This window comes from Panicum hallii, chromosome 3, assembly GCF_002211085.1.
Source record: "Panicum hallii strain FIL2 chromosome 3, PHallii_v3.1, whole genome shotgun sequence".
Lineage (NCBI taxonomy): Eukaryota > Viridiplantae > Streptophyta > Magnoliopsida > Poales > Poaceae > Panicum > Panicum hallii.
In genome coordinates, this window is record NC_038044.1 from 20,911,577 (window position 1) to 20,933,181 (window position 21,605).

The following is a 21,605-nucleotide window of genomic DNA, read 5'->3' on the forward strand; positions in this document are numbered from 1 at the left end:
CATGCATTGTAGTGATCGAAACGCCGGAGGACGCACCCGTTGAGCCCACCTAGTTTGTTGAGACCGAGCCGGGAGCCGAGTGTGTGGTTGAGCAAGAAGAGAACCAAGGCAAGCAGCTAAGCATGATTCCTTGACCTATTGAACTTGCTTAAATTTAGTTATTTCACTTGGGTATTTATGCTTATGTTAAATATTTATCTATTGCATTGTTATCCCTATTTTCATGCAATGCCCTCTCTTGATTTGTTTATCCATGCCCTTGGCACACGTAGTCACTTGCAACTCATTTAACTAAATGCTTAGTTGGTAGATATTTTGTGAGGAAAATTGGAATAGGATCACTTGTTTCACCCACTTTGTGTTATCTTAAACATGTTGTCCGGTATCGGAATGTGGGTTTGGATCGGTCTAGTTGGAAGTGTGGTTTTGGTCCGAGCGGAAGGTAGGGCCTAGAGAAAGGAGTCTCGGAGGTTTAGTCCGCTTGAACCGATTAAGGACCATCCGTGGATGACCTTGGAAATTGAGCACTTATCGTACTACCACATATCCATTCATGGGGTGGATAAGCCGAATACCCTCTAGTTCTAATCGTTGATGCACGGTCCTAGATGCGTGGCCGTGGGGCTTTGTAGAGAGGCTTAGGGGTGTCCCCGGTGGACCTAGGTTACTCTCCGTGCAAGTTAGGCGTGATGTTCAACGGTTATAACTCGTCGGGAATGGTTGATGCGAGTACCCCCTCACCCAACGTGATCGGTTGGGCGAGTCGCATGGTCCTTGTGTCGTGTGGGTAAAGTTGTACACCCTTACAAGGTTAATGAATCAATTCGAATTGTCGCGCTCTCGGTTATGAGCAAGCTCTTTATCCTACGAAATCTTCGTAGAAGTGTTTGTCGAATGGTTGTCGCATGTTACCTCTTGTTGATGTTTAGAATTTGAGTTAACTAATTAACTAAAACTTGAGGTGGGTTGGGCAAGCTAATTAAAATACTAGGAGGCTAGATGGTGAAATTAGGGAGCTCATGCTTATTTAAATTAATTAACCCTAAAGCCTTTTTGTGAGCCTTCATATGCATTTTCCTTGATCTATTTATTCGCGTAAGTCTTGCGAGTACCTTTGTACTCATGTTGCTATATTCCTTTAACTAAGTTGCAGGTGAGCCGGAAATTGTTTTTGGCCACTTCTACCCCGCCGATTCCGGTGCGAGCGAGGAGTAGGTCATTGTGGTGTCGACGGCGTCCTTGAGCAAGACTCCGTCTCGTTGCGCGCTTTATTTTTCCGCTGCGTACTCGCCTTTAGGGGAATTATCATGTCACACTAAACTTCATGAATTATGTCCCTTTTAATTTGGATTGTGAGCCCAAGGCTTGTAACTTGTGTTGAACCTTAACTTCAATTTGAACTTGCTATTTAAAATTGCTCTTTGTGGTACAATGGCGAAATACTAGATTGTGAACGGTACGTGTATATGCATGATCTTGGGCATATGGTGGAGCACATACCGGGACTACCGGATTTAGCCTCATTTTGGGTGAATGTCGTGTTGGTCGTCGTGATTTAGATGTGGGTTACCACGTGGCACGCCGAAGCGCGAGCGCGTGTTAGCTCTCCTCTTAATTATAACGACCGGCGATTCGTCTAAAATGGTGTTAAATTGAGCGGTTCTCACAGCTCCTTCGGTATTCAAAGGTCATTCCCTGTTTATACGGACAATTATTACACGCTTCGTCTATGTAAATGCAATTATGATATTATTGCTTAAGGTTACTCCCGGTCGCAGTGCTTTTATTTCTTGCGTGATTTTAAGTTCCCAGGGAGCGGCAGCGGACCTGCCGGACCTCCGGCGAGCTAAATATTTACTATGTTGCGGTGTTGTTAGAGTAAAAGGCTAATCTGAATTCCCCGTGACTGGTGCGTCCTGATCCAAACTTGATGGTAGTAAAAAAAAAATAAAAGATGACCGTAAAAGCTAATGTTACTACGTTGCGGTGTCGTTGGAGTAAAAAAGGGTCCTTTCTGCTCTGTGGATAATATTGGTTCCGCTATCGCGGTAGTAACCAAGTGATCATTCCGCGACTGATCCGTGACCGATAATTTCTGATCCAAACTTGAAGTTGTAAAACAAATAAGAGGAGGTCGTAAAAAGCTCTTTTGCACCACGAATATTGATCCGAGTGCGCCGATCTCCATGCATAGGGTTGTTATGATTTCGTGCCGAATGTGTTTGTCAACGCATTGGGGCGGTGTCGTGGACGACTGAACCAATGTATTAGAAAGATGTAATTCTAATTTGCGGGCAATATTACGGATCAAATTGGATTGGATTCAAAATTACTCCTCTAGATTTTGATTTAATTCTCAGAGCTTTTAAAATTACTCCTAAACTAGTTACGCATGCAAATTAATTAAAACTACATGAAATTTGATGAAGCAAATGGCAGCAGGGACAAGTCGAAATTCAGATACCATGTTTCTAATCTCATACATAACTCACGAAGCAATACCAGTGCACATTCCCAGTTTCATATATATCGGCGGCACCTTTGTGCAACTAACAACATGATGATCAATTTTATTGAAAATTAGTTCCTAATTTTGGAATTACTTCTCGTGGCGTTTAAAATTACTCCTAGATCACAGGTACTCCCTGGACATGCTAAGTTGTGAATTACTTCTCAGAGCATTTTAAATTACTGTTGGATAAGTTATGGTGATGGAGCAGATCCAATTCGATTAAAATTTACTTGTGGACATGCTAAGATGTGAATTAATTCTCCAAACATCCAAAATTAGTCACACTAGTTTGTTTAGTTTGCTTAGGAATAATGCAGAAAGACAATATTTAAAGGCATATATGCATAGGTGAATGAAGCTTTTCCCTGCCTTCAGAGGTTTGTCATCTGATTAGCACTTCCAGTTCACAACTAGAGAAATTGATTAGCAATCAGAAACGTGTAAGAGAGGCGCATGGAGGCCATCACTCACCACTCCTGATCCAAAAAGAGTGGCGTATCATGGTCACCTACCTGGCTGATGTGATTTCCTCCATCTCTGCATAAGAACGAGAGAGCTCCTAGCATTGTACGTGTAGATGCGAAAACGCGTGAGAACAGGGATCCTAACCTGCAAATCCTCAGCCGTGAAAGGATTGTACGTGGTATCTGGGGCTCCTGGCCTAGATTTCGTTGCTGATGTCCATCGCATCTGGATTTCACCGTGGGCGGGGGCTGAGGGCCGGTGATGGAGGGGGAAAGGCCACCGCCGTAGGGTCCGACCTCGAGGAACGCGTGGAGGAACACGCCATGCCTTCCGGGGCTACCGCTGGCCTGATGGATCTGGGGAAAAGGGCTATTCACGGCCACCCCTGCTGTCGCCATGTATTGGGGAGGTCCGATTTCCATGAGAAAGAAAGGAGAAAGAAAGGGAGGAGAGAAATAAAAAGGGGCCGGATTTAATACGGTATGAGTAAATTGATTACTATTTTACGGAAGCAGGATTTTAAGAGTAAATTGATGCCTTGTTTTTACGGAAGTGGATTGTCATTGGCTCGTCGGACTGGGAGGCGCTCTGCCATTGCGTTCAATACTATTTAACACACAGTGAGCAGAATAGATAATATATATATAGAATAAGTTTTATCTACACTCGCGTGTAGCTACTCTCACCATCAGTATACCACCGTGCGTATGTCCACATGCTTATTTATCACTTTGACTATGTTTATATACTAATTCTAAGATACTTCAAAGGAATATACATAAAAAATTTCAAAAGCACCCCTATTTTTTAAATATATTATAATTATAACTTAGTACTAGTATACAAAAATAAATATGTCCACATATTGTATGTATGGTCACCTACCCAACATATATACCATCATAGATATTCTATAATGATCACATACTTCATATACATACTCTTCGTTGGGTCAGATACGTCCTACATCATGAGATACACATGTGGGAATAGCTAGCTACTACCACATATGTATCTCATGCTACAGCTACTCCCACATGTGTATCTCATGATGTAGCACATAATTGATAGAACGAAGAGTATATACGTGAAGTATGTGATCATTCTAGAACATCTATGATGGTATATATGTTGGGTATGTAACTATACATAGAGTATATGGACATACTTATTTTTATATACTAATACCTTATAACGATGATATATTTAAAAAATAGGGATACTTTTGAATTTTTCATATATATCCCTTTGAAATATCTGTCGGTGTTTTACCGCCTGCCCACCGAGGGATATACCCAAGGTGGTAAGTTTTAGGTAGGGTGACGCCGAGATCAGAAACTCGAAAGTGCAAGCAACACAACTTTTAGACAGATTCGGGCCGCGATGTGCGTAATACCCTACATCCTGTTTGGTGGTTTGTATTGCCTTGGGTGTTGATTGATGTTTTGAGGGGGTCCCTGCCTGCCCTTATATATCCGAAAGGATAGGGTTACATGAATTCTAATCCGACACTAGCCTAGGAATCGTACTCGAGTACAACTCGAGTAGTTTCCTTCTGTACTGGCTAGTCCTACTTCGCGTGCGAGTAGAGTACAATATAGATAAGGTATAGGACATGTCCTATCCCCTAATCCTGTATGAACTACGTTACGTACATAGTCCCGTAGTCCTGGGTCTGACAGTATCTTGGAATTAGTATATGAACATGCTCAAAGGGATAAATGAGTATGCGGATATACGTACAGTGGTATACTGATGATGAGAGTAGCTACACGTGAGTGTAGAAAAAACTCATCCAAATCCATTCTACACGCGCTTGTAGCTACTCCTACATGTGTATCTTATAATATAGGACGTATCTGACCTAATGAAAGATATATACAAGGTGTATGTAATCATACTAGACCATCTGTAATGGTATATAGTTTAAGTACGTAACCATACATGAAGTATATAGACGTACTCATTTTTATATACTGGTACTAATGTATAATCATGATATATTTAAAAAATAGAGATGCTTTTGAAATTTTTCATACATATTCCTTTGAAATATCTTAAAATTAGTATATGAAGATACTCAAAGTGATAAATGAGTATGTGAACATACGCACGGTGGTATACTAATAGCGAGAGTAGCTGCAAGTGAGTGTGTGTGTCTCTCTCTATATATATATATGGAGAGAGAGAGAGAACCTTTGGGTTCGACCAAGGGAGTAGTCCATATATGCATGTCACCATCTCAGCTTGATCGTGTGCTTAAAGCTACACCGCGAGCTATGGCATTCCAATCAGATGCGATTAATTGTCCCTTTATCTCCATCTCTCTGTGGGTTTGCGTTAGTGGTGAGTTATGGCATTTCAATCGAGTGCGATTAGGTGTCCCTCTCTAACTGCGATGGCCACGTTTTAGCAGCAACGGCGAATATTTCAATTATGTGCTCTGTATCTGCAAAAATGTTTTAGGTAATTAATAATAATAGATCTCGCTCTCTTATTAGCTTGTAACTACCCTTCACCTTCCGAGTTGTTTGGAGTTAATTTAAAGTATGTTTTGCAATCATTTGCAGTGCTACATCCCATAACCTTCTTTTTTTTTTTGCTGCGCCTAGCAATTTCAGTGAAATTCAGTAATTGATTTCTAATGGTCCAAGAGTCCATTTTTTTCTTTTTTCTTCTTTGGAATTGAGAAAATTAGAATGTGTGTTGTTCAAAGGAAACTGCTGAATTAAAGTTTTCTTTGACTAGGAATCACTATTACCTCTAATCGATATGATCAGACATGCCTAAATAGAATTTAGACCTGATCGACATGATGATCGAATTTAAAGAGAGAGGGGCTACGCCGGCAGGCCGATTTCACGGACCAAGGTAAATAGATGAAAAATAAAAGAAAATGGCCTGCGGGCCCTGAAAATGAAGAGGCTATCCAAGAAAAAAATTATGTGAGATGTTAAACTGATGATAATGTCGGTGCTGGACATGAAAAAAAAGAGAGGTTGTCGGTGCTGGAGACGTTGGGCCAAGTGATATAGGACACTGATCGATCCCTATATAACGAGGGCTGTGGGCAGCGGTTTGTTTCATCAAAGCAACAAGCACAGAGTTTTGGAGAGACGTGCAAGCATAAGCCAGAAAAAACACTAACAGTCGCCTCTTGAAGACGGGCAAGGTTTTGAGAGGAGAGAGGATGGCAAGGCAAGGCGCAGCCTCCATGTTCGCTACGGCATTGCTACTCGGGGTCTTTGCCAACATTTCGCCAAGTGATCCTCTCTCTCTCTCTCTCTCACACACACACACAATTTTTTTCTCTGTCCATTGTTTGCAAGCTATTTTTGTAGCAGAGACGACAATGGACTTTATAGTAGAATACACAAATCTTAACTGTAACTTTTCTAGAGAAAGATTATTGCTATTAATTAGCTTTGTTGTAACTTAAACATGCGTGAGCTAGCTAGCTAGCTAGCGAGGCCGTTAGCCTCATGCATGCTCTCTAATTGGCACGGCTAGCTAACGGCTTTGGTGATCCATATAGATCATATGTGGACTATCCAACGGTCGTACTGCAGAGGTTGGGTCAAAAGCATTATATGCCATCAGCCACGCGTGGCCGCGTCCTCCTCCTCTAGCATTTCACACCAGCTGCCACTAACTAAAACAATTAGTTTCATGTAACATCAACTGTTACAAAGAAAAGTGGAGAAAAGAAAGCATACATACAGATAGATAGATCTCAGTTAAATTTGTCCTTAGTTACGATGCGTAGAGTTTAAAATGGACGGTCCATGCATATCTATTTCTTCTTCATAATTGTATATATCGTGATGAGATGTATACGCGCGCGCATGCAGGCGTGGAGTCCGTCGGGGTGTCCTACGGCATGAGCGGCGACAACCTGCCGCCGGCGAGCACCGTCGTCGGCATGTACAAGGCCAACGGCATCCCGCTGATGCGGATCTACGCGCCGGACCAGGCGGCCCTCGAGGCCGTGGGCGGCACGGGCATCCGCGTCGTCGTCGGCGCGCCCAACGACGTGCTGTCCAGCCTCGCCGCCAGCCCCGCCGCGGCCGCCTCCTGGGTCCGCAACAACATCCAGGCCTACCCGGACGTCACCTTCCGCTGCGTCTGCGTCGGCAACGAGGTGGAGGGCGGCGCGGCGCAGAACCTGGTCCCGGCCATGGAGAACGTCCGCGCCGCGCTGGCCGCCGCCGGCCTGGACGGCATCAAGGTCACCACGTCGGTGTCGCAGGCCATCCTGGGCGGGTACAAGCCGCCCTCCGCCGCCGACTTCACCGCCGAGGCCCAGGGGTTCATGGGCCCCGTCCTCGGCTTCCTGGCCCGCACCGGCGCGCCCCTCATGGCCAGCGTCTACCCCTACTTCACCTACGCCACCAACCCGTCCGCCATGGACCTCAGCTACGCGCTCTTCACCGCCCCCGGCACCGTCCTGCAGGACGGCACATACGGGTACCAGAACCTCTTCGACGCCACCGTCGACTCCTTCTACGTGGCGATGGGCAAGAACGGCGGCTCCGGGGTGACCCTGGTCGTGTCGGAGAGCGGGTGGCCGTCCGCTGGCGGCGTCGCGGCGTCGCCGGAGAACGCCGCCCTCTACAACCAGAACCTGATCAACCACGTCGGCCGGGGGACGCCGCGGCACCCGGGCGCCATCGAGACCATCCTCTTCTCCATGTTCAACGAGAACCTCAAGGAGAGCGGCGTGGAGCAGAACTGGGGGCTCTTCTACCCCAACACGCAGCGCGTCTATCCCATCAGCTTCAACTGAAGAAGCTAGCAGCTCGCGATCCAGCTCCCCACGTACTCCTCTACTCGTCCATCGTATGTCATCCGTACGTCAACAATAAGTATATACGTATGCAACACTTATACTTCTGCGTCCCAGGAGATTATTGTGTATTGGCGACCACGGGGAGTCTCGAATGCTACTCTCAGATGCGTACGCCGGCCGTGAGGCATTCTTACGTCGAGAGACCAAGCATGGCCAAATCGACTTGTGATCAGTAATTGTACTGTCTCGGATTTTATGTATTCACTGAATTAATTTTCCTCATTTCTGGAAAATGTATTAATTGAAATCGCAATTTCTGGCTTGTCATGCAATTGATATTTACTTGTTCGCATAGATTGCGGACTTGAATTTTATTGATCGATATCCGGATCGCTTGTGCCAAGTTGCCGTCAAATTGATAGTATCTATGTTGTGCATTTTCCTAAATCCCATGATCTTGATGATGTGCAGCACTTCATGAACCCCATCATAAAATGTTTTTAGATGACTGATGCACATAATGTTTGTGCTTGCCATATACCACTCCTAATTAAGTGCATAAATACCTCTTCCTTATTACTCTGATTCAGGCATCTACGACATGGGCAAAGTATACTTTTACCCCCATCGTATCTTTCACAAATAAAATTTGTGAGATATCTGACCCCATTTACACGCTCAGGGGTAAATAGTGCACAATTTATCCAACGTCTGACCATTTGTCAAACGTTCATTTTTAAGCTCTCTCATGCTCGGTATTGCTATGCTTAAAAAAAAACCTTAATAAAAACAAAAGCTAGGCAAATCCAATTAGTCATTGCTGAACTGATTGACGCGCCGTCACGAGGAGCACCAGATTCGTGCCGAGGCGGGCCACCAAAAAGCAGACCCTGCTGATCGGTTTATGACGTTTTGGTAGACCTTAAATTTTATCAAAAAACAACAATGTAGTAGTGAGTGACGTTTCCTGTTTGGCCGGTGGCAAATTTCAATAACTCGCCACTAGCTTTCCTGGGTTACAATTTTTTATGACGGATAAAATTTTCTATCGTAAATCAGCAAATTTCTTGGAATGTTTCTTGCGAGGATCTCTTTCTCTCACTACTCTACTATCAACATGCCTAGCTACGAGTGTATGATTATTTTCAAAAATAAATTGCTAAGCATACATAGTACTCGCGAAAGTGAATTGAAGATTCTTATCTGTTGGTTGCCTGGTAGCATCTGTTAGAAATTTAGGCAGTTTCGGTAGTAATTTAATCTAGAAAAAGATAATCAACAGATTTGTGACATCAGATATGTGCATATGTAATCTAAGCGTGATGAATATATAGATGATACTAATTATTATAATAAAAATATACCCAGCAGTAGAGCCGGAAGCACTAGTCGACATAGTGCATGTCGGTGTAGTCGCCCCGCTTGATGCAGTGCATAAAGGAAGCAGTGCCGATCAGAGACGCCGGGAAGAAGACGATCCCCGCATCACCAGGAAGGAGAGGACGAAGCGAGTAGTCGTGCCGCTTGCAGACACTCCCCCAAAACATGATCGCTGGCCTTCACCCGAGCAGGTGAACTCACGGACAGCAGCGTTTCGGAGGCCTACTCTTCAGGTACTCGTGCACGCAAGAACTGGAATGGGAGAGCTTGTGTCACGTCCACATCCCAGCCAACCACATAAGTTGAGTCAACGCCCAGTTAAAATTTCGTATGGTATTAATATTATTTAATACGAGCCTTAGGATTTATTTGATATATTAGATATTATATCGGCGAAGCCCACAATATACATCAACCCTGCCGTTGGGTATCTTTACTTCGTAAGAGAGACCTGTAGAGCCATTTAGGTTACCTTTGGGCCGACTGGGATAACCCAGCTAAGCCTTAAAGCTTAGACTATGGCCCAAATTGCTAACCCAATTCACGTTCTCTCTTTGTATATCATATGCCTTAATTGCTTTGTCACAAAATGATAAAATGAATCAAAACGAGAACCATAAATTAAAATTATGTGGGTAAATTATTTTTCTTAAATTTAAAATAACATGAGGTATTAATAATATGCTATTATTTTCTAAACATAAATAAATGGTCAAAAAACTAACCCACCCTGTCTAATTAATTCATTTGTTCCCAAATTGAGTTCTAAAATAAGCTTAAGGAAGCTCAAGTAAAGACACTATTGGACTTAGTAGGTTGAAGGAGCACGAACCATAAGCATTGGCATCGTTTCTTTCTTAAGGCTTACCTCAAGTGGATCGCATCATGTTCAGTTTTCAGGCATGGAACTGTGGTCGGAATATCATTCTATGTCTGCAGTCGAACACTCTTCCAGCTAGCATTGTTGAGTCAGGCAAGTTCCAATTAATCCTTGCTCAGGTTTGCACGACTGGTTTCAAAGTCATGTTTTGGACTTAAAATATAAGGTTGTCACCTTCATGTTCAGTACGTTGTTCACAGTAGTACTCTAGCAAACCTGCAGAGTTGACTAATGGAAACTGATGCTTTTATTAATATGGTGATGGTAGCAAGGTCGCGTGTTTATATTTGTTCAGCTGTTGTGATTCGATTTGTTTGCCTCACTTTTCACATGATGAGGCATATGAATCATGAATCTGTTAGCGTCGGCTAAACTCAGTAGCTTGGTCCTAAAAGTCAAATAACCACGCAACAGACGTTATAGCGGCCGCTATGCCGGCCGGTCAGCTGTTTTCAAAGAGAAAAAGGCAAATTAATTATATATGGCCCAAAGCATGAGAGAATCACATTATCACTCACACAATGACACAGTACTCGACATCAAAGCATAGGTAATCAAAACCTCGCAATTTCTGAATTTCTAATACTGACAGAAGTTCACACCATTTGTAATGCAACATTATTGGAGATAGCACGAGTACGATACTTCTTGAACTTTTGCTGTTCTCATGCGCCACCTAACCTTTAGAGGCCGTTCTGATGCACATCACATTGGATGTTTGGACACCAATTAGAAATATTAAATATGGGTTAATTACAAAACCAATTGCATAAATGGAGGCTAATTCACGACACGAATCCATTAAGCCTAAGTAGTCCATGATTTGATAATGTTGTGCTACAGTAAATATATGCTAATGATGAATTAGTTAGGTTTAACAGATTCATCTCGTGAATTAGTCTCCGTTTATACAATTAGTTTAATTGGTATCAAACATTTACTGTGATCCGGACTAAAAATTGGTCCTGCATCCAAACAACACCTTAATTTACATACCTTAATTTACATCACAGAGCAGGCGTTAGGGTTCTCGTCGCTGAACATGTCCGGGTACCACGAGTAGTGGTTATTGTAGTTGGCAGCAGCAGCGGCGTCATCAGAAGGTCCACCAGCGTTGTTCTGGCAGCAGCAGTGACCGGTGTGGCGGCCTGGAGCATACGGCAAGTAGCCGTGCCCGTACGACGGTGGGGGTACCGCCTGTACCAGCCCCGCCACGCCTGCAGTCACCGTGTGCACGGGAACACCGATCGCCGCCGTGGCCTTATGAGCGGTGGCTGCGGCGGTCTTGCCTCCGTCCCTCGTCTTGCCACCGCCGCCGGTAAGCACTGGGTCCGCCTCCTTGTCAGCGCCTCCGCCATCGGCAGTGACGTTCCGTTTCTTCTCATCCCTGTCGCCGGAGTTCTTCACAGCGTGATTGGCGTCGCTGGCGCCGTCACATCTTTCGCTCCTGTTGAAGTGGACGTGCTGAGGGTTGGTCGGCCGCCGAGCGTGGACTGAATAACCTGCGGCGCCGGGCGGGCCTTGTGGGTACGGCGGCAGGTAGCTGTATGGTGACGGGGCGTGGTAGTACATGCTGCTCGCGTCGCCGCCAATGGGAACCAACGCCACCGCGAACGGCAGGTAGGCGAACGGCGGAGGCTCTTGGTTCGATCCTGTTGCCATGTTGGGCGCCGGCGCCGCCGCAGCTATTGCAGCCGGCTTTTCCTTCTTGGTCCCGTCTCCAATAGCATGCCTCCTGTAATTTTGCCTGTCCATGTGGGAGGCACCGGCGGCGAGGCTCTTTTTGTTGCTGGCGTTCTTCGTGGTGTCCGGCGTGATGAGCTCGACGTTGCGGTTGAGCTTCTCCTTCACCTTGTCCAGCAGCGAAGGGATGTCGACGGCGTCGGACGTGACGGTCACCCTGAACTGGTCCTTGCTGGAGATAGCAGCACCGCCTGCCACGTCCGTCACTCCTGGCAACATGCCGAGGCTGCGCTTGATGTCGTCGGTGTCGTCGTCGCACGGCATCCCTATTCTGAGCGTCACCGTCTCCGTGCGACCCGGGTCGCGGCACCGGACGCCGCCGCGGCGCAGCTGCCTCTCGAGCCGGGCGATGAGGATGCGATTGGCAACACCGAGGTCGAGGAGGCAGCGGTCGATCTCGCCGTCCACCTCCTCGAACCGGTCGGCCATCCGCCCGCCGGCGATGAGGCTGCGCGGGCAGCCGCTGTCCTGGCACGACCGCACCAGCCGCAGCGCGCGCCGGAGGGCCTCCTCCAGCCTGCCCAGCAGCTTGCTGGTCGCGTCGTCGCCGGCCGTCGTCGCTCCCGCCTCCGCGCCGTCGAGCTCCCTCAGGAGGTCGCCGATGCCCTGCACGCGCTTGGCGAGCTTCTGGCACCGGCTCCTGTTCTTGCTCACCGTGGCCACCGCCCCCGCAATGTCCTGCGCGATCCGCACAATCGTGCCCACGCTGCTTAGCGACTCCATCGAGATGTGTTGCCGTGTTGGTGTCACTCCGTCGGTCACAGTACGGAGTATGATTTGGCCATAATTACCTTCGGCAATTATATATATGCTTGCTCTGGTAAGTAACTGTTTCCATTGTTATATCAATACAAACTCGTAAATAAGTTAGACGACATCCATCAACACGTTTTGTGCGGAGTCACCCGTCGCGACTCTTGGTGCCACTGAACTTCAAAGAAGTTTCCTAGCCGCGATATTTATCGATGTTAAAAATCTGAATATTAGGTGTGAAAACTGATGTTTTGTCATCGCTATGAGTTAACAATATGAAAACTACACAAAAAAGAAGTCACAATTTTTCAGCCTTTCGGATTTTGATCCACTGCCTAAGAAAGTCACAATATGAAAACTACATAAGAAATGACTTTGTAATCTGAATGACTGAATGGTATAATTTTCGTATAGAAACTTTTGTGTCATATGAAGCAAATTATTGTTGCTTTCAAGGTTAGAAGATTTGGCTCTTAATAATTAGAATGTTTTTTTTTGGAATGATGGCAAGAGATTTGCCAAATTTTTATTAGAAGAGGAAAAAAAATAGAAAACAACCACACAGAGCAGTCGGTACAACTAATCGAAAAGGCAGAGAAACGACCACACCACGCATACTAGAACAAGACACTATAGAAAAGAGCAAAACACCACGCTACAAATAAACCCTGAAAAAGGGCAACACCAATAGAATAACAAAAACAATTAAGAAAAAGACCGCTAGTGCGCCACTGATGAAGAACCAAGACAAGATCAAGCTTCAGGCAGCTCTTAATAAAAATGTGTGTACCCACCTTTAAAGATGAAATAGAAATAGTAGGAGTAACAGACTGTAATTATAAAACAAAGAAATTTTAAATTTCATACTAACAGTTTCATGGCACTACTGCTTTGGATCCTACACGCGTTATACTGACGTCTACCTTGATGACTTAACGAGATTGGTCATCCGTGTTGACATGAAGCTGAGCTAATCGCTGTTGACTGGAAACTATCCACGATTGGGTTGAAAATGGCATAAGCACGCGGCAAGTACTCTGCCTGTACTCGCTAAGCTCCATGACCAAGCAATTCAGCTACAGAAGAAGACGGCTTTCTTTTAATTATAATTAGCCTTAGCTACCTAAACACGGACCTATTAACCGCGTGGCCGTAGAATATACTCGAAGCTATGATGAGGCAGAGGAATGGCGCCAGGCAGATCGCCATCTCTACCACATTTAACTAGAGGAGACTACGACCACTGCACCACAAGAAACTGTGGATCAGAACTTCCTTTCCACGGTTTTTCTTCATCAGAGACAACAGCCGGATCAGCTTCTTTTTCAGCTTATTGATCTCTTAGCTGACAGATCCAACGAAACGAATCATGGTTCCAGTATTTCATCAGCTTAACTGACAGTTGTTGAAGTGTGTCCCTTCGAACGCATAGATTGGTCGGTCAAATCACTATCAAGCCACGCCGCCTCAATCATGTCAGCATAAATCTGGGGCATCATGGAGCAAAGGGGTGAGCATGTCGCCATCCCCACACTTATCCAGCAACACCAGGACAGCGCTATGATCGGAAGTAATTGTGATGTTATTCACCACAATGCAGCTGCCGAAGAGATGAAAACACTCACTGTTTTTAGGCTTTTAGCCGCAACATGATCCATTCTGGCCTTTTTTTTATGGTGATTACCATCTTGTCTGTTACAATCAGGGGCGGAGCCAGGAATCAAATTTATGGGGGAGTCGAGCCAAGCCATATCAAATTAATAAATAATAAATCTATCTGTAAATGTGTCTAGAATTTTGGCGTCAGTAAAAAGCTATGCCAGACGCATTTTTTCACACTGAACAACGATCAAAACACGGGCTCCAAACGACAAACACGAGAAGCAATTCTTCTGGACGCACTCATATAGAATGCGCTGCCGCATAACACAGTTCCAAACAAACCCAATAATAATTGTGGTTGTAGAATATATAGTATGATAGAATACTTATTTATATTATAATGTAGCATCGATAATTATATTTCACCGATGTCAATATATGGCCAAAAGATGAACAAATTGGCAGTGCTTTTACAGTTTTAGCATAATGTGTAGCTTATCTATAGAAAAAATAATTTGTATATCTGGTAAATAGGATAGTAGAACATGATATTTATATCTATAAAAATTTAACGGTGCTTGGTTCTAATGATTAGAAGTTCTAATTATTAGAAAAAAAGACCTAAATAATTCATGATTAGTCTAAATCAGTAACCTAAGCTTGGATTGTTTATCTAGATCATTAGGGGGGCCATGGCCCCTGCCGCCCCCGACCCCTCACCCCCGCCCCCCCCCCCCCACCCCCGCGGTTACACCATGTGAAATAAGAGCCAGAATACCCAAGGTCCATATGCATACCAATCCAATGCCTCACTGTGTCTTCATATGCCTTCACAGCCATGAATTTGCAACCTCCTTTGTCCATCTAAAGGATCGCCACAGGCCCATCGCTGGACCAGCGCATCTGGAGCGATGGCACAGGGCCTCATTTTGGTTGGGGCCTCCAAAGTCCAAATTTTAGTACATTAACTATTAATAAAAAGGTTAATAACAAATTTGCAGGCCTGCCTAAGGCCCGAAACGGATCAGCGATCAGCAGCCCACCTGTCTACGTGTGTCTACCTGACTTCCTTGGGTTGGGTCTTCGATGCCTTGCGCCCGACGATCGACCTTCCAGGACCCACGTCTCGCACGATCCAAATTCTCTCTACTCTCCAGCAGAACGTCGCCGCCGCCTCCGCTAGTACGCAACGCCGCATTGCCGCAAGTAGTCAAGAACGGAGGCCGTGACACTGCGACAGCAGAACTGCAGAGGGCGGATTGGCGGACGCAAACACGCAGGCTGCAATCACGCAACTCCATAGTACGCAAGCACGCCTGATCCTGATCGGCTGATCGCACGCGACAGCAGGTTAGTTTTCTCATTTTCTGCCCTGCTTGCCGTTCCGTTAGCCACATCTTTTAATTTGTTGTTCCTGCTTGTAGATTGCCGTACTTGTAGATTGTCGATTCGGTAGAGCTAATCAAATATCAAATAGTCATCATGTCCTCTAGTTCAAGAATTAGAAAATTTGATTCTGGTTATGAAAAACGCAAGAAGAAAAAAAGGCTTGAGGCGTTAGCGCAGTCACAAAAAGGTGCTCTTGATAGATATGTTATCAAAGAAAATCAGAGTAGTGCAGAGGATCAAACTCTACAGATGGGAATAGATGAAAATATTGGAGATAACACTAACAATGCTAGCAATGTTGAGGCTCACACTTCAGAGATTGATGAAAATACGAACAATGTTGATGGTGTTGTTGTTACCATTAAGGGATCCAATAGTACTGAAATTGATACTGATTTGAGGGAGAGGGATGATTTTCAGCCGGATATTTTTGATCCCAGATATTGGGATTGGCTTGATAGAAAATTGGTTGATATTTTGGTTCAAAAAGGTCCCAAAAGGGACTTGTCAATTCAAAAAGGCCCTAGAGATAAACTGAATAGAAGATTTTCTGCAGCATTATTCACTAGAGTTTTATCTAATGGAGAAACATGTGATAGAGAATGGCTAGTATATTCAAAAGAGCTTGATAAAGTATTTTGTTTCTGTTGCAAATTATTAAGAAAGGGTCATTTGAAAAGTCAGTAGCAAATGAGGGGTTCAATGATTGGTCTCATGTTAACATTAGACTTAAAATCATGAAACTAGTGCAGATCATATTACAAATATGGCCACTTGGTATGACGTGCGTCTTAGGTTTGATAAGAATCAAACAATAGATAAGGTTGCTCAAAGAGAACTTGAAAAAGAGAAGGAGCACTGGAGGAAGGTTTTGTTCAGAATCATTATGATTGTAAAATTTCTCCAAAACACAACTTAGCATTTCGTGGCACTAATTGCAAGTTGTACCAAGATAGCAATGGAAACTTTTTAGGACTGGTGGAAATGTTGGCTGAGTTTGATCCGGTCATCCAAGAGCATGTTCGACGGATCACAAATGATGAAACTCATGTTCATTACCTTGGTCCTAGCATCCAAAATGAGTTAATAAATTTGCTTGCTGCTGCAATCAGATATGAGATTATTAAAAAAATAAAGGAATCAAAGTACTTCTCAGTTATTCTTGATTGTACCCCTGATATCAGCCATCAAGAGCAAATGTCTTTGATCATAAGATATGTTGATACTTCTTCGGATTGTATAGAGGAATCATTCTTAGGATTTCTGGATATAAATGATACTACAGGGCAAGGATTGTTTGATGTCTTGCAGAATGAATTGAAGAGTCTTGACCTTGATATAGACAATGTGAGAGGACAAGGATATGATAATGGATCAAATATGAAAGGAAAAAATTAAGGAGTACAAAAGAAACTATTGGATAGCAATTCTAGGGCCTTTTATTCTGCCTGTGCTTGTCATAGTCTTAATTTAACACTTTGTGATATGTCCAAGAGTTGTGAAAAAGCAAAAAATTTCTTCGGAGTCATACAACATATCTATACTATTTTTGCTAAGTCTACTAACAGATGGCAAATTTTGAAGGATAATTTGACAGGTCTGACTCTAAAGCCACTTTCAACTACTCGCTGGGAGAGTCGAGTTGATAGTGTTAAGGCTATAAGATTGCAAATGCAGGAAATAAGAGAAGCTCTACTTGAAGTATATCCGACACTGATAATGATGAAACAATAAGTAGTGAGGCTCATTCCTTGGCGAACAATGAGCTTGGTGACTTTGAATTTATGGTGTCAATAATTATTTGGTACGAAGTACTATCTACCATCAATTTGGTTAGCAAACAGTTACAATCGAAGGATATATATGCTTATTGATATTGCAATTGAGAAGGTGCAGGGGTTAATTTCCTTCTTCATTACTTATAGAGAAACCGGTTTCCTAAATGCATTAGAGTCTGCAAAAGGAATTGCACGTGACATGGATATTGAGCCAGCATTTCGTACCCAGCGTAAAATCAAAAGGAAAAGACAATTTGATGAGACACCTGATGATCCATCTATTGCTTCACAATCTGTCGACGACTCCATTAGAATTAATTACTTTTTACCCGTTGTTGATCAAGCGATTACTTCACTGACTACAAGGTTTGAGCAATACAAGGGGTATGAGAAAATATTTTGTTTTTTGTTTACTTCACACAAATTGTGCTCTTTAGATGACCAGAGTTTGCTGTCTTCTTGCACTCAACTTGAGATGGCACTTAAGAGTGGTCAAAATTCTGATATTGACGGCAGTGAATTGCTTGTTGAGTTAAAGTTTCTCCAAGAGTTGATCTCTAACAAGGACATGGGCCCTCATGATATTATGAAGTTTGTGAAGCGGATGGGTTGTTTTCCGAATGCCTATATTGCATACAGAATTTTGTTGACTATTCCAGTGACAGTTGCATCTGCAGAACGAAGCTTTTCAAAATTGAAGTTGCTTAAGTCATACATGCGTAGTACTATGACACAAGAAAGACTCAATGGATTGGCAACAATTGCACTAGAAAATGATGTCCTTGAGAAGATTAAATATGAAGATATAATTGAAGATTTCATTTCTAGAAATACCAGAAGATGGATATTGTTCAGCGGAAGATAAGGTAACATTAGTACCTATTAAGAACATATCTTTGTATCGAAATTGTGCAATTTATAGTAATTTTTTTCTTTTAAGATAGGGTCTAATTTTTTGTTTCGCACCTGGGGCTCGCATTCTCGGCCCTGGATCGCCAGCAGTTGTTTTGGCTTTAAAAACCTCCTCCTGTTTATGTCTGTTCCCGGTCACACGAGATGCACACTTCTGTCCTGGCCTCCTGGGAAAAACCTCATTGCCATCAGCTGATGCAGAACGGTAGCCTTGATGGGCTGAATGATCTTTGGACCTCAAACTCTCAAAGGTAAACTGGCTACCTCCAACTGTCTCGGACCAGAAAAGCCTGACTGACTAGACAGACGGTGCCTGATGCACGGATACTTGCGAACCCTCGTGTATGAAGTACCGATACTCCTCCGATGCTTACAGAATGGATACTCCTTCGATACTTGTTGAATAAGTATCGGATATTTTACTATTATTTAAATAAATAAAATAATCTAGATATTTTGTTGATACTTTTTTTAGTCTTTTCAGACACCTCGAAACCTTTATCCCCTCATTTTGCCTATAAATATATACCATCTATACATGTAAAATGGATGAATTATTATATCAAATACTAAGCAATCAGACACTAAAAAACATTTAAAGCGATGTTTATGAATTATGTATGCATTTTTATTTTATCTCTTTAATTATTTCTAAGAATATAAATAGAATATATATATCCACGTATCCCTATACCAGTGTTTTTGGAAAAAATAGTGTATCGGAGTATCACCGTATCGCGTATCTGTATCCGTACTACAGTATCCTAGTAACATAGGCTGTCGTGCCTGACTCCCTCCAACTCTCAAAGGCAAACTGACTCCCTGCTTCAACGACTTCGTTGCCGACTGTGACAGACTGTTGGTTCTTTCACGTCCACAGGTGGCCAGGCACGGTCAGCATTCAACGGAAGCTTACCATCGCCAACCTGGTCCTGTTCCATCAGTGTAGGCAGAGGCACCATGTAACGTCCCCGAATTTTTCCAGAATGTTATAAGTTGAAAACTCGTGAATTTTAAAAACTTTTTCATGCAAGTGCTAATAGCTAGGATCTCACATAAGTTTGGACTCTTCCTATCACTAATTCCTAGTAATATTGAACAAATTTGAGCTAAGGATCGTAAATGATAGTGTGAATTTAATTTGATTCTTATTTTGAATTCGTTTGAATTGGATTTATTTATTTGAGTGGAGTTCGAATTTGAATAGACCATTCAAATTCAAACTCAAATGCTAATTACCCCTAAACCCCTAAGCACCAGCCCAAGCGACACAGCCCACACCGGCCTGCTCCGTGCCTCGTTCAGGCCCAGCCCGCACGGTCCAGCACACCACCACCCAGCTCAGCACCACCCCCTCTTTTTCCCTACTTCCGCTAACCGCCTGGCCCCACCTGCCAGCGCCATTGTATGCCTTTCCCCTTCCTCCCGATCGGCCCCGCGCCCCGTTCTCCTCTCTCACCCGCGCCGCGCACCCGCCCGCATCGCGCCTGCCTTGCTCGATGACAAGGGAGCGCAACCGCCTCGTGCCCCCCCCCTTCCACCTCACCCTTGACCAGCTACACGCCCCAAACCCTAGCCACACGCGCAGTCGCTGGATGGCCACCACGTACACCCCGCATGACCGCCGAGCCCCACCGGCCAATCCTTGGCATCCATGCCCCAAAAGAGCCCGGCCGCCACCTATAAGACCCCTCAATCGACCGCGCTGCAACCCTAGCACCCCTCTAGGGTTTCCCCTCACCAGCCGCTGCTACCAGAAAAAGGGAGGAAGAAGAGGAGAAGTCAGGGAGGGGGAGCACGAGGAGGACCGCCGCCGGGAGCACTCCGCTGCCGTTGCCATCAGAGCCTCTTCACCGAGCCTGCGCCCCAATCGTCTACGTCGCCGTTGCAGCGCTGCACGGCACTGCTCCGCCTTACCACCGCCTTGAGCTCTGTCTTCCCCAATCCCAACTGGTGAACGCCGCCACCCATTCCCCGTCACCCTCCTTGCTGCCAACGAGCCTTGGCCATCAATGAACCCTCTCTAGAGCCCTAGGATCCCTGTCCCCTTGTACCGGCCTTCGTGCCATTTTTCTTGCAGGGGCCGTGCCGACGCCACCGTACCCCCCTGCAGCCCGACGCCGCTGTGGCCCGGCTTGCCGGAGCACTGTAGGCGTCACGGACGTGTTGCGACCTCAGTTAGGCCGAGGGCTCGCACACGCGCTCACCCCACTAGACGCGTTGCCGCCTTGCCTTGACCTCGTTGCCGTCGGGCCATGACCACGCCACGGCCATGGTGACTGTGCACGTCCCTGCGACGTCACGATGTGGCGCATGCGGGTGCCTTTACGGCATTTGGCCGAGCACCTTGCGGGCGCCCATACCACATACACCCACACACGCCCAGGAACACACGCACCCACACCCAATCTGGGCGCTGCCACACCGGATCTGGTCTGAGACCGACACGCGGGACCCACCTGTCAGCGATAGGAAGACACCGATGCGTGGGCCCACCAAAACAGAAGGAGGAGGAGAAGGAGGGGAGGAGCCACTCTAGCCCACGGCGCTACCGGGGCCAAAGGCGCGTCAACCCGCGACGCCGAGCCAAGCCAGCCTGTTGACCCCAAGCTAGCCCGTCTTGCCATAGCCGAGCCAGCGTGCGAGCCAAGCCAAGGCTAGCTAGGCCGGACCGACCCGACCCATCGCTTTCGGCCTAGAAATCTGAGCCGCCTGTTCCTTTTCTTTTTATTTTAACCCCAACTAACCCGTGGGTCCCACCTGTCGATGAGACCTAGTGGCTCACACCATTGACCCGTTGACCGGTCAGCGTTGATCGATCAACGTTAACGTCAGCAGGGCCCACTGATGACGTCAGTCAGAACTGACCCCGGTGATGTCATGCTAACATCAGCATGCCATGTGTCGCTACGGAGTGTTTTTATTTTCCGAAATACTTTTATTAATTTCAAAATTAGATTTTTTTCTTAGAAAATTTATAATAAATCAACCAGACCTCCCAGTTTTCTAATTCTTCTAAAATCATGAACTACCTATTAGAGTAGGTCTTGTTGTGATTTGGGTCTTATTTGGTAACTTTTGTATATTTTTGCACTTTGGTCCTTGACCTTATACGTATTTACAAGTAGGACACGACTACGAGGAGCTAACCGACGGCCAGGACCACCCGGAGGCCCAGGAGGACTACAAAGAACCGCCAAATTCACGCCCATCTTTGTTTTGAATGCCTATTAGACATTGCTTGCTAGAATGCTATTGCTCCCTAATGTGTTTCGATGAAATGAACCTGCATAGCCTATTTATTTACCTGATTTCCTTGCTATCCCATACGCTTGATATATATATATATATATATATATATATATATATATATATATATATATATATATATATATAATGCCT

At 44.9% G+C, this 21,605-nt stretch overlaps 2 protein-coding genes across 4 annotated transcripts; one reads left to right on the plus strand and one right to left on the minus strand.

The window, feature by feature from the left end:
- The first annotated feature begins 6,052 nt into the window (after window positions 1-6,052).
- On the plus strand, window positions 6,053-8,140 carry LOC112886311 (lichenase-2-like). 3 transcript variants are annotated; one of them, XR_003227369.1, is made up of 3 exons: window positions 6,053-6,240; window positions 6,829-7,816; window positions 7,881-8,140. XR_003227369.1 is itself a non-coding variant. In XM_025952178.1 (3 exons), exons 1-2 carry the CDS (start codon window positions 6,168-6,170, stop codon window positions 7,761-7,763), a joined length of 1,008 nt encoding a protein of 335 aa, XP_025807963.1. In that variant the 5' UTR covers window positions 6,053-6,167; the 3' UTR covers window positions 7,764-7,795; window positions 7,881-8,140. The 3 variants fall into 3 exon arrangements, 2 of the variants coding, with proteins under 2 accessions (XP_025807963.1, XP_025807962.1); XM_025952178.1 differs by having other exon boundaries at window positions 6,829-7,795; XM_025952177.1 differs by having other exon boundaries at window positions 6,829-8,140.
- Window positions 8,141-10,520: 2,380 nt separating this feature from the next.
- On the minus strand, window positions 10,521-12,492 carry LOC112887398 (heavy metal-associated isoprenylated plant protein 5-like). Its single transcript, XM_025953558.1, has one exon. The coding sequence runs from the start codon at window positions 12,490-12,492 to the stop codon at window positions 11,029-11,031; it is 1,464 nt and encodes a 487-aa protein (XP_025809343.1). The 3' UTR covers window positions 10,521-11,028.
- Between the last annotated feature and the right edge of the window lie 9,113 nt (window positions 12,493-21,605).

Coding starts and splice junctions, on each gene's coding strand:
- LOC112886311 (XM_025952177.1), top strand. CDS start 6,168: ATGGCAAGGCAAGGCGCAGCCTCCATGTTCGCTACGGCATTGCTACTC. Junction 6,241..6,828: donor CTTTGCCAACATTTCGCCAA/GTGATCCTCTCT, acceptor GCGCGCATGCAG/GCGTGGAGTCCGTCGGGGTG.
- LOC112887398 (XM_025953558.1), bottom strand. CDS start 12,492: ATGGAGTCGCTAAGCAGCGTGGGCACGATTGTGCGGATCGCGCAGGAC.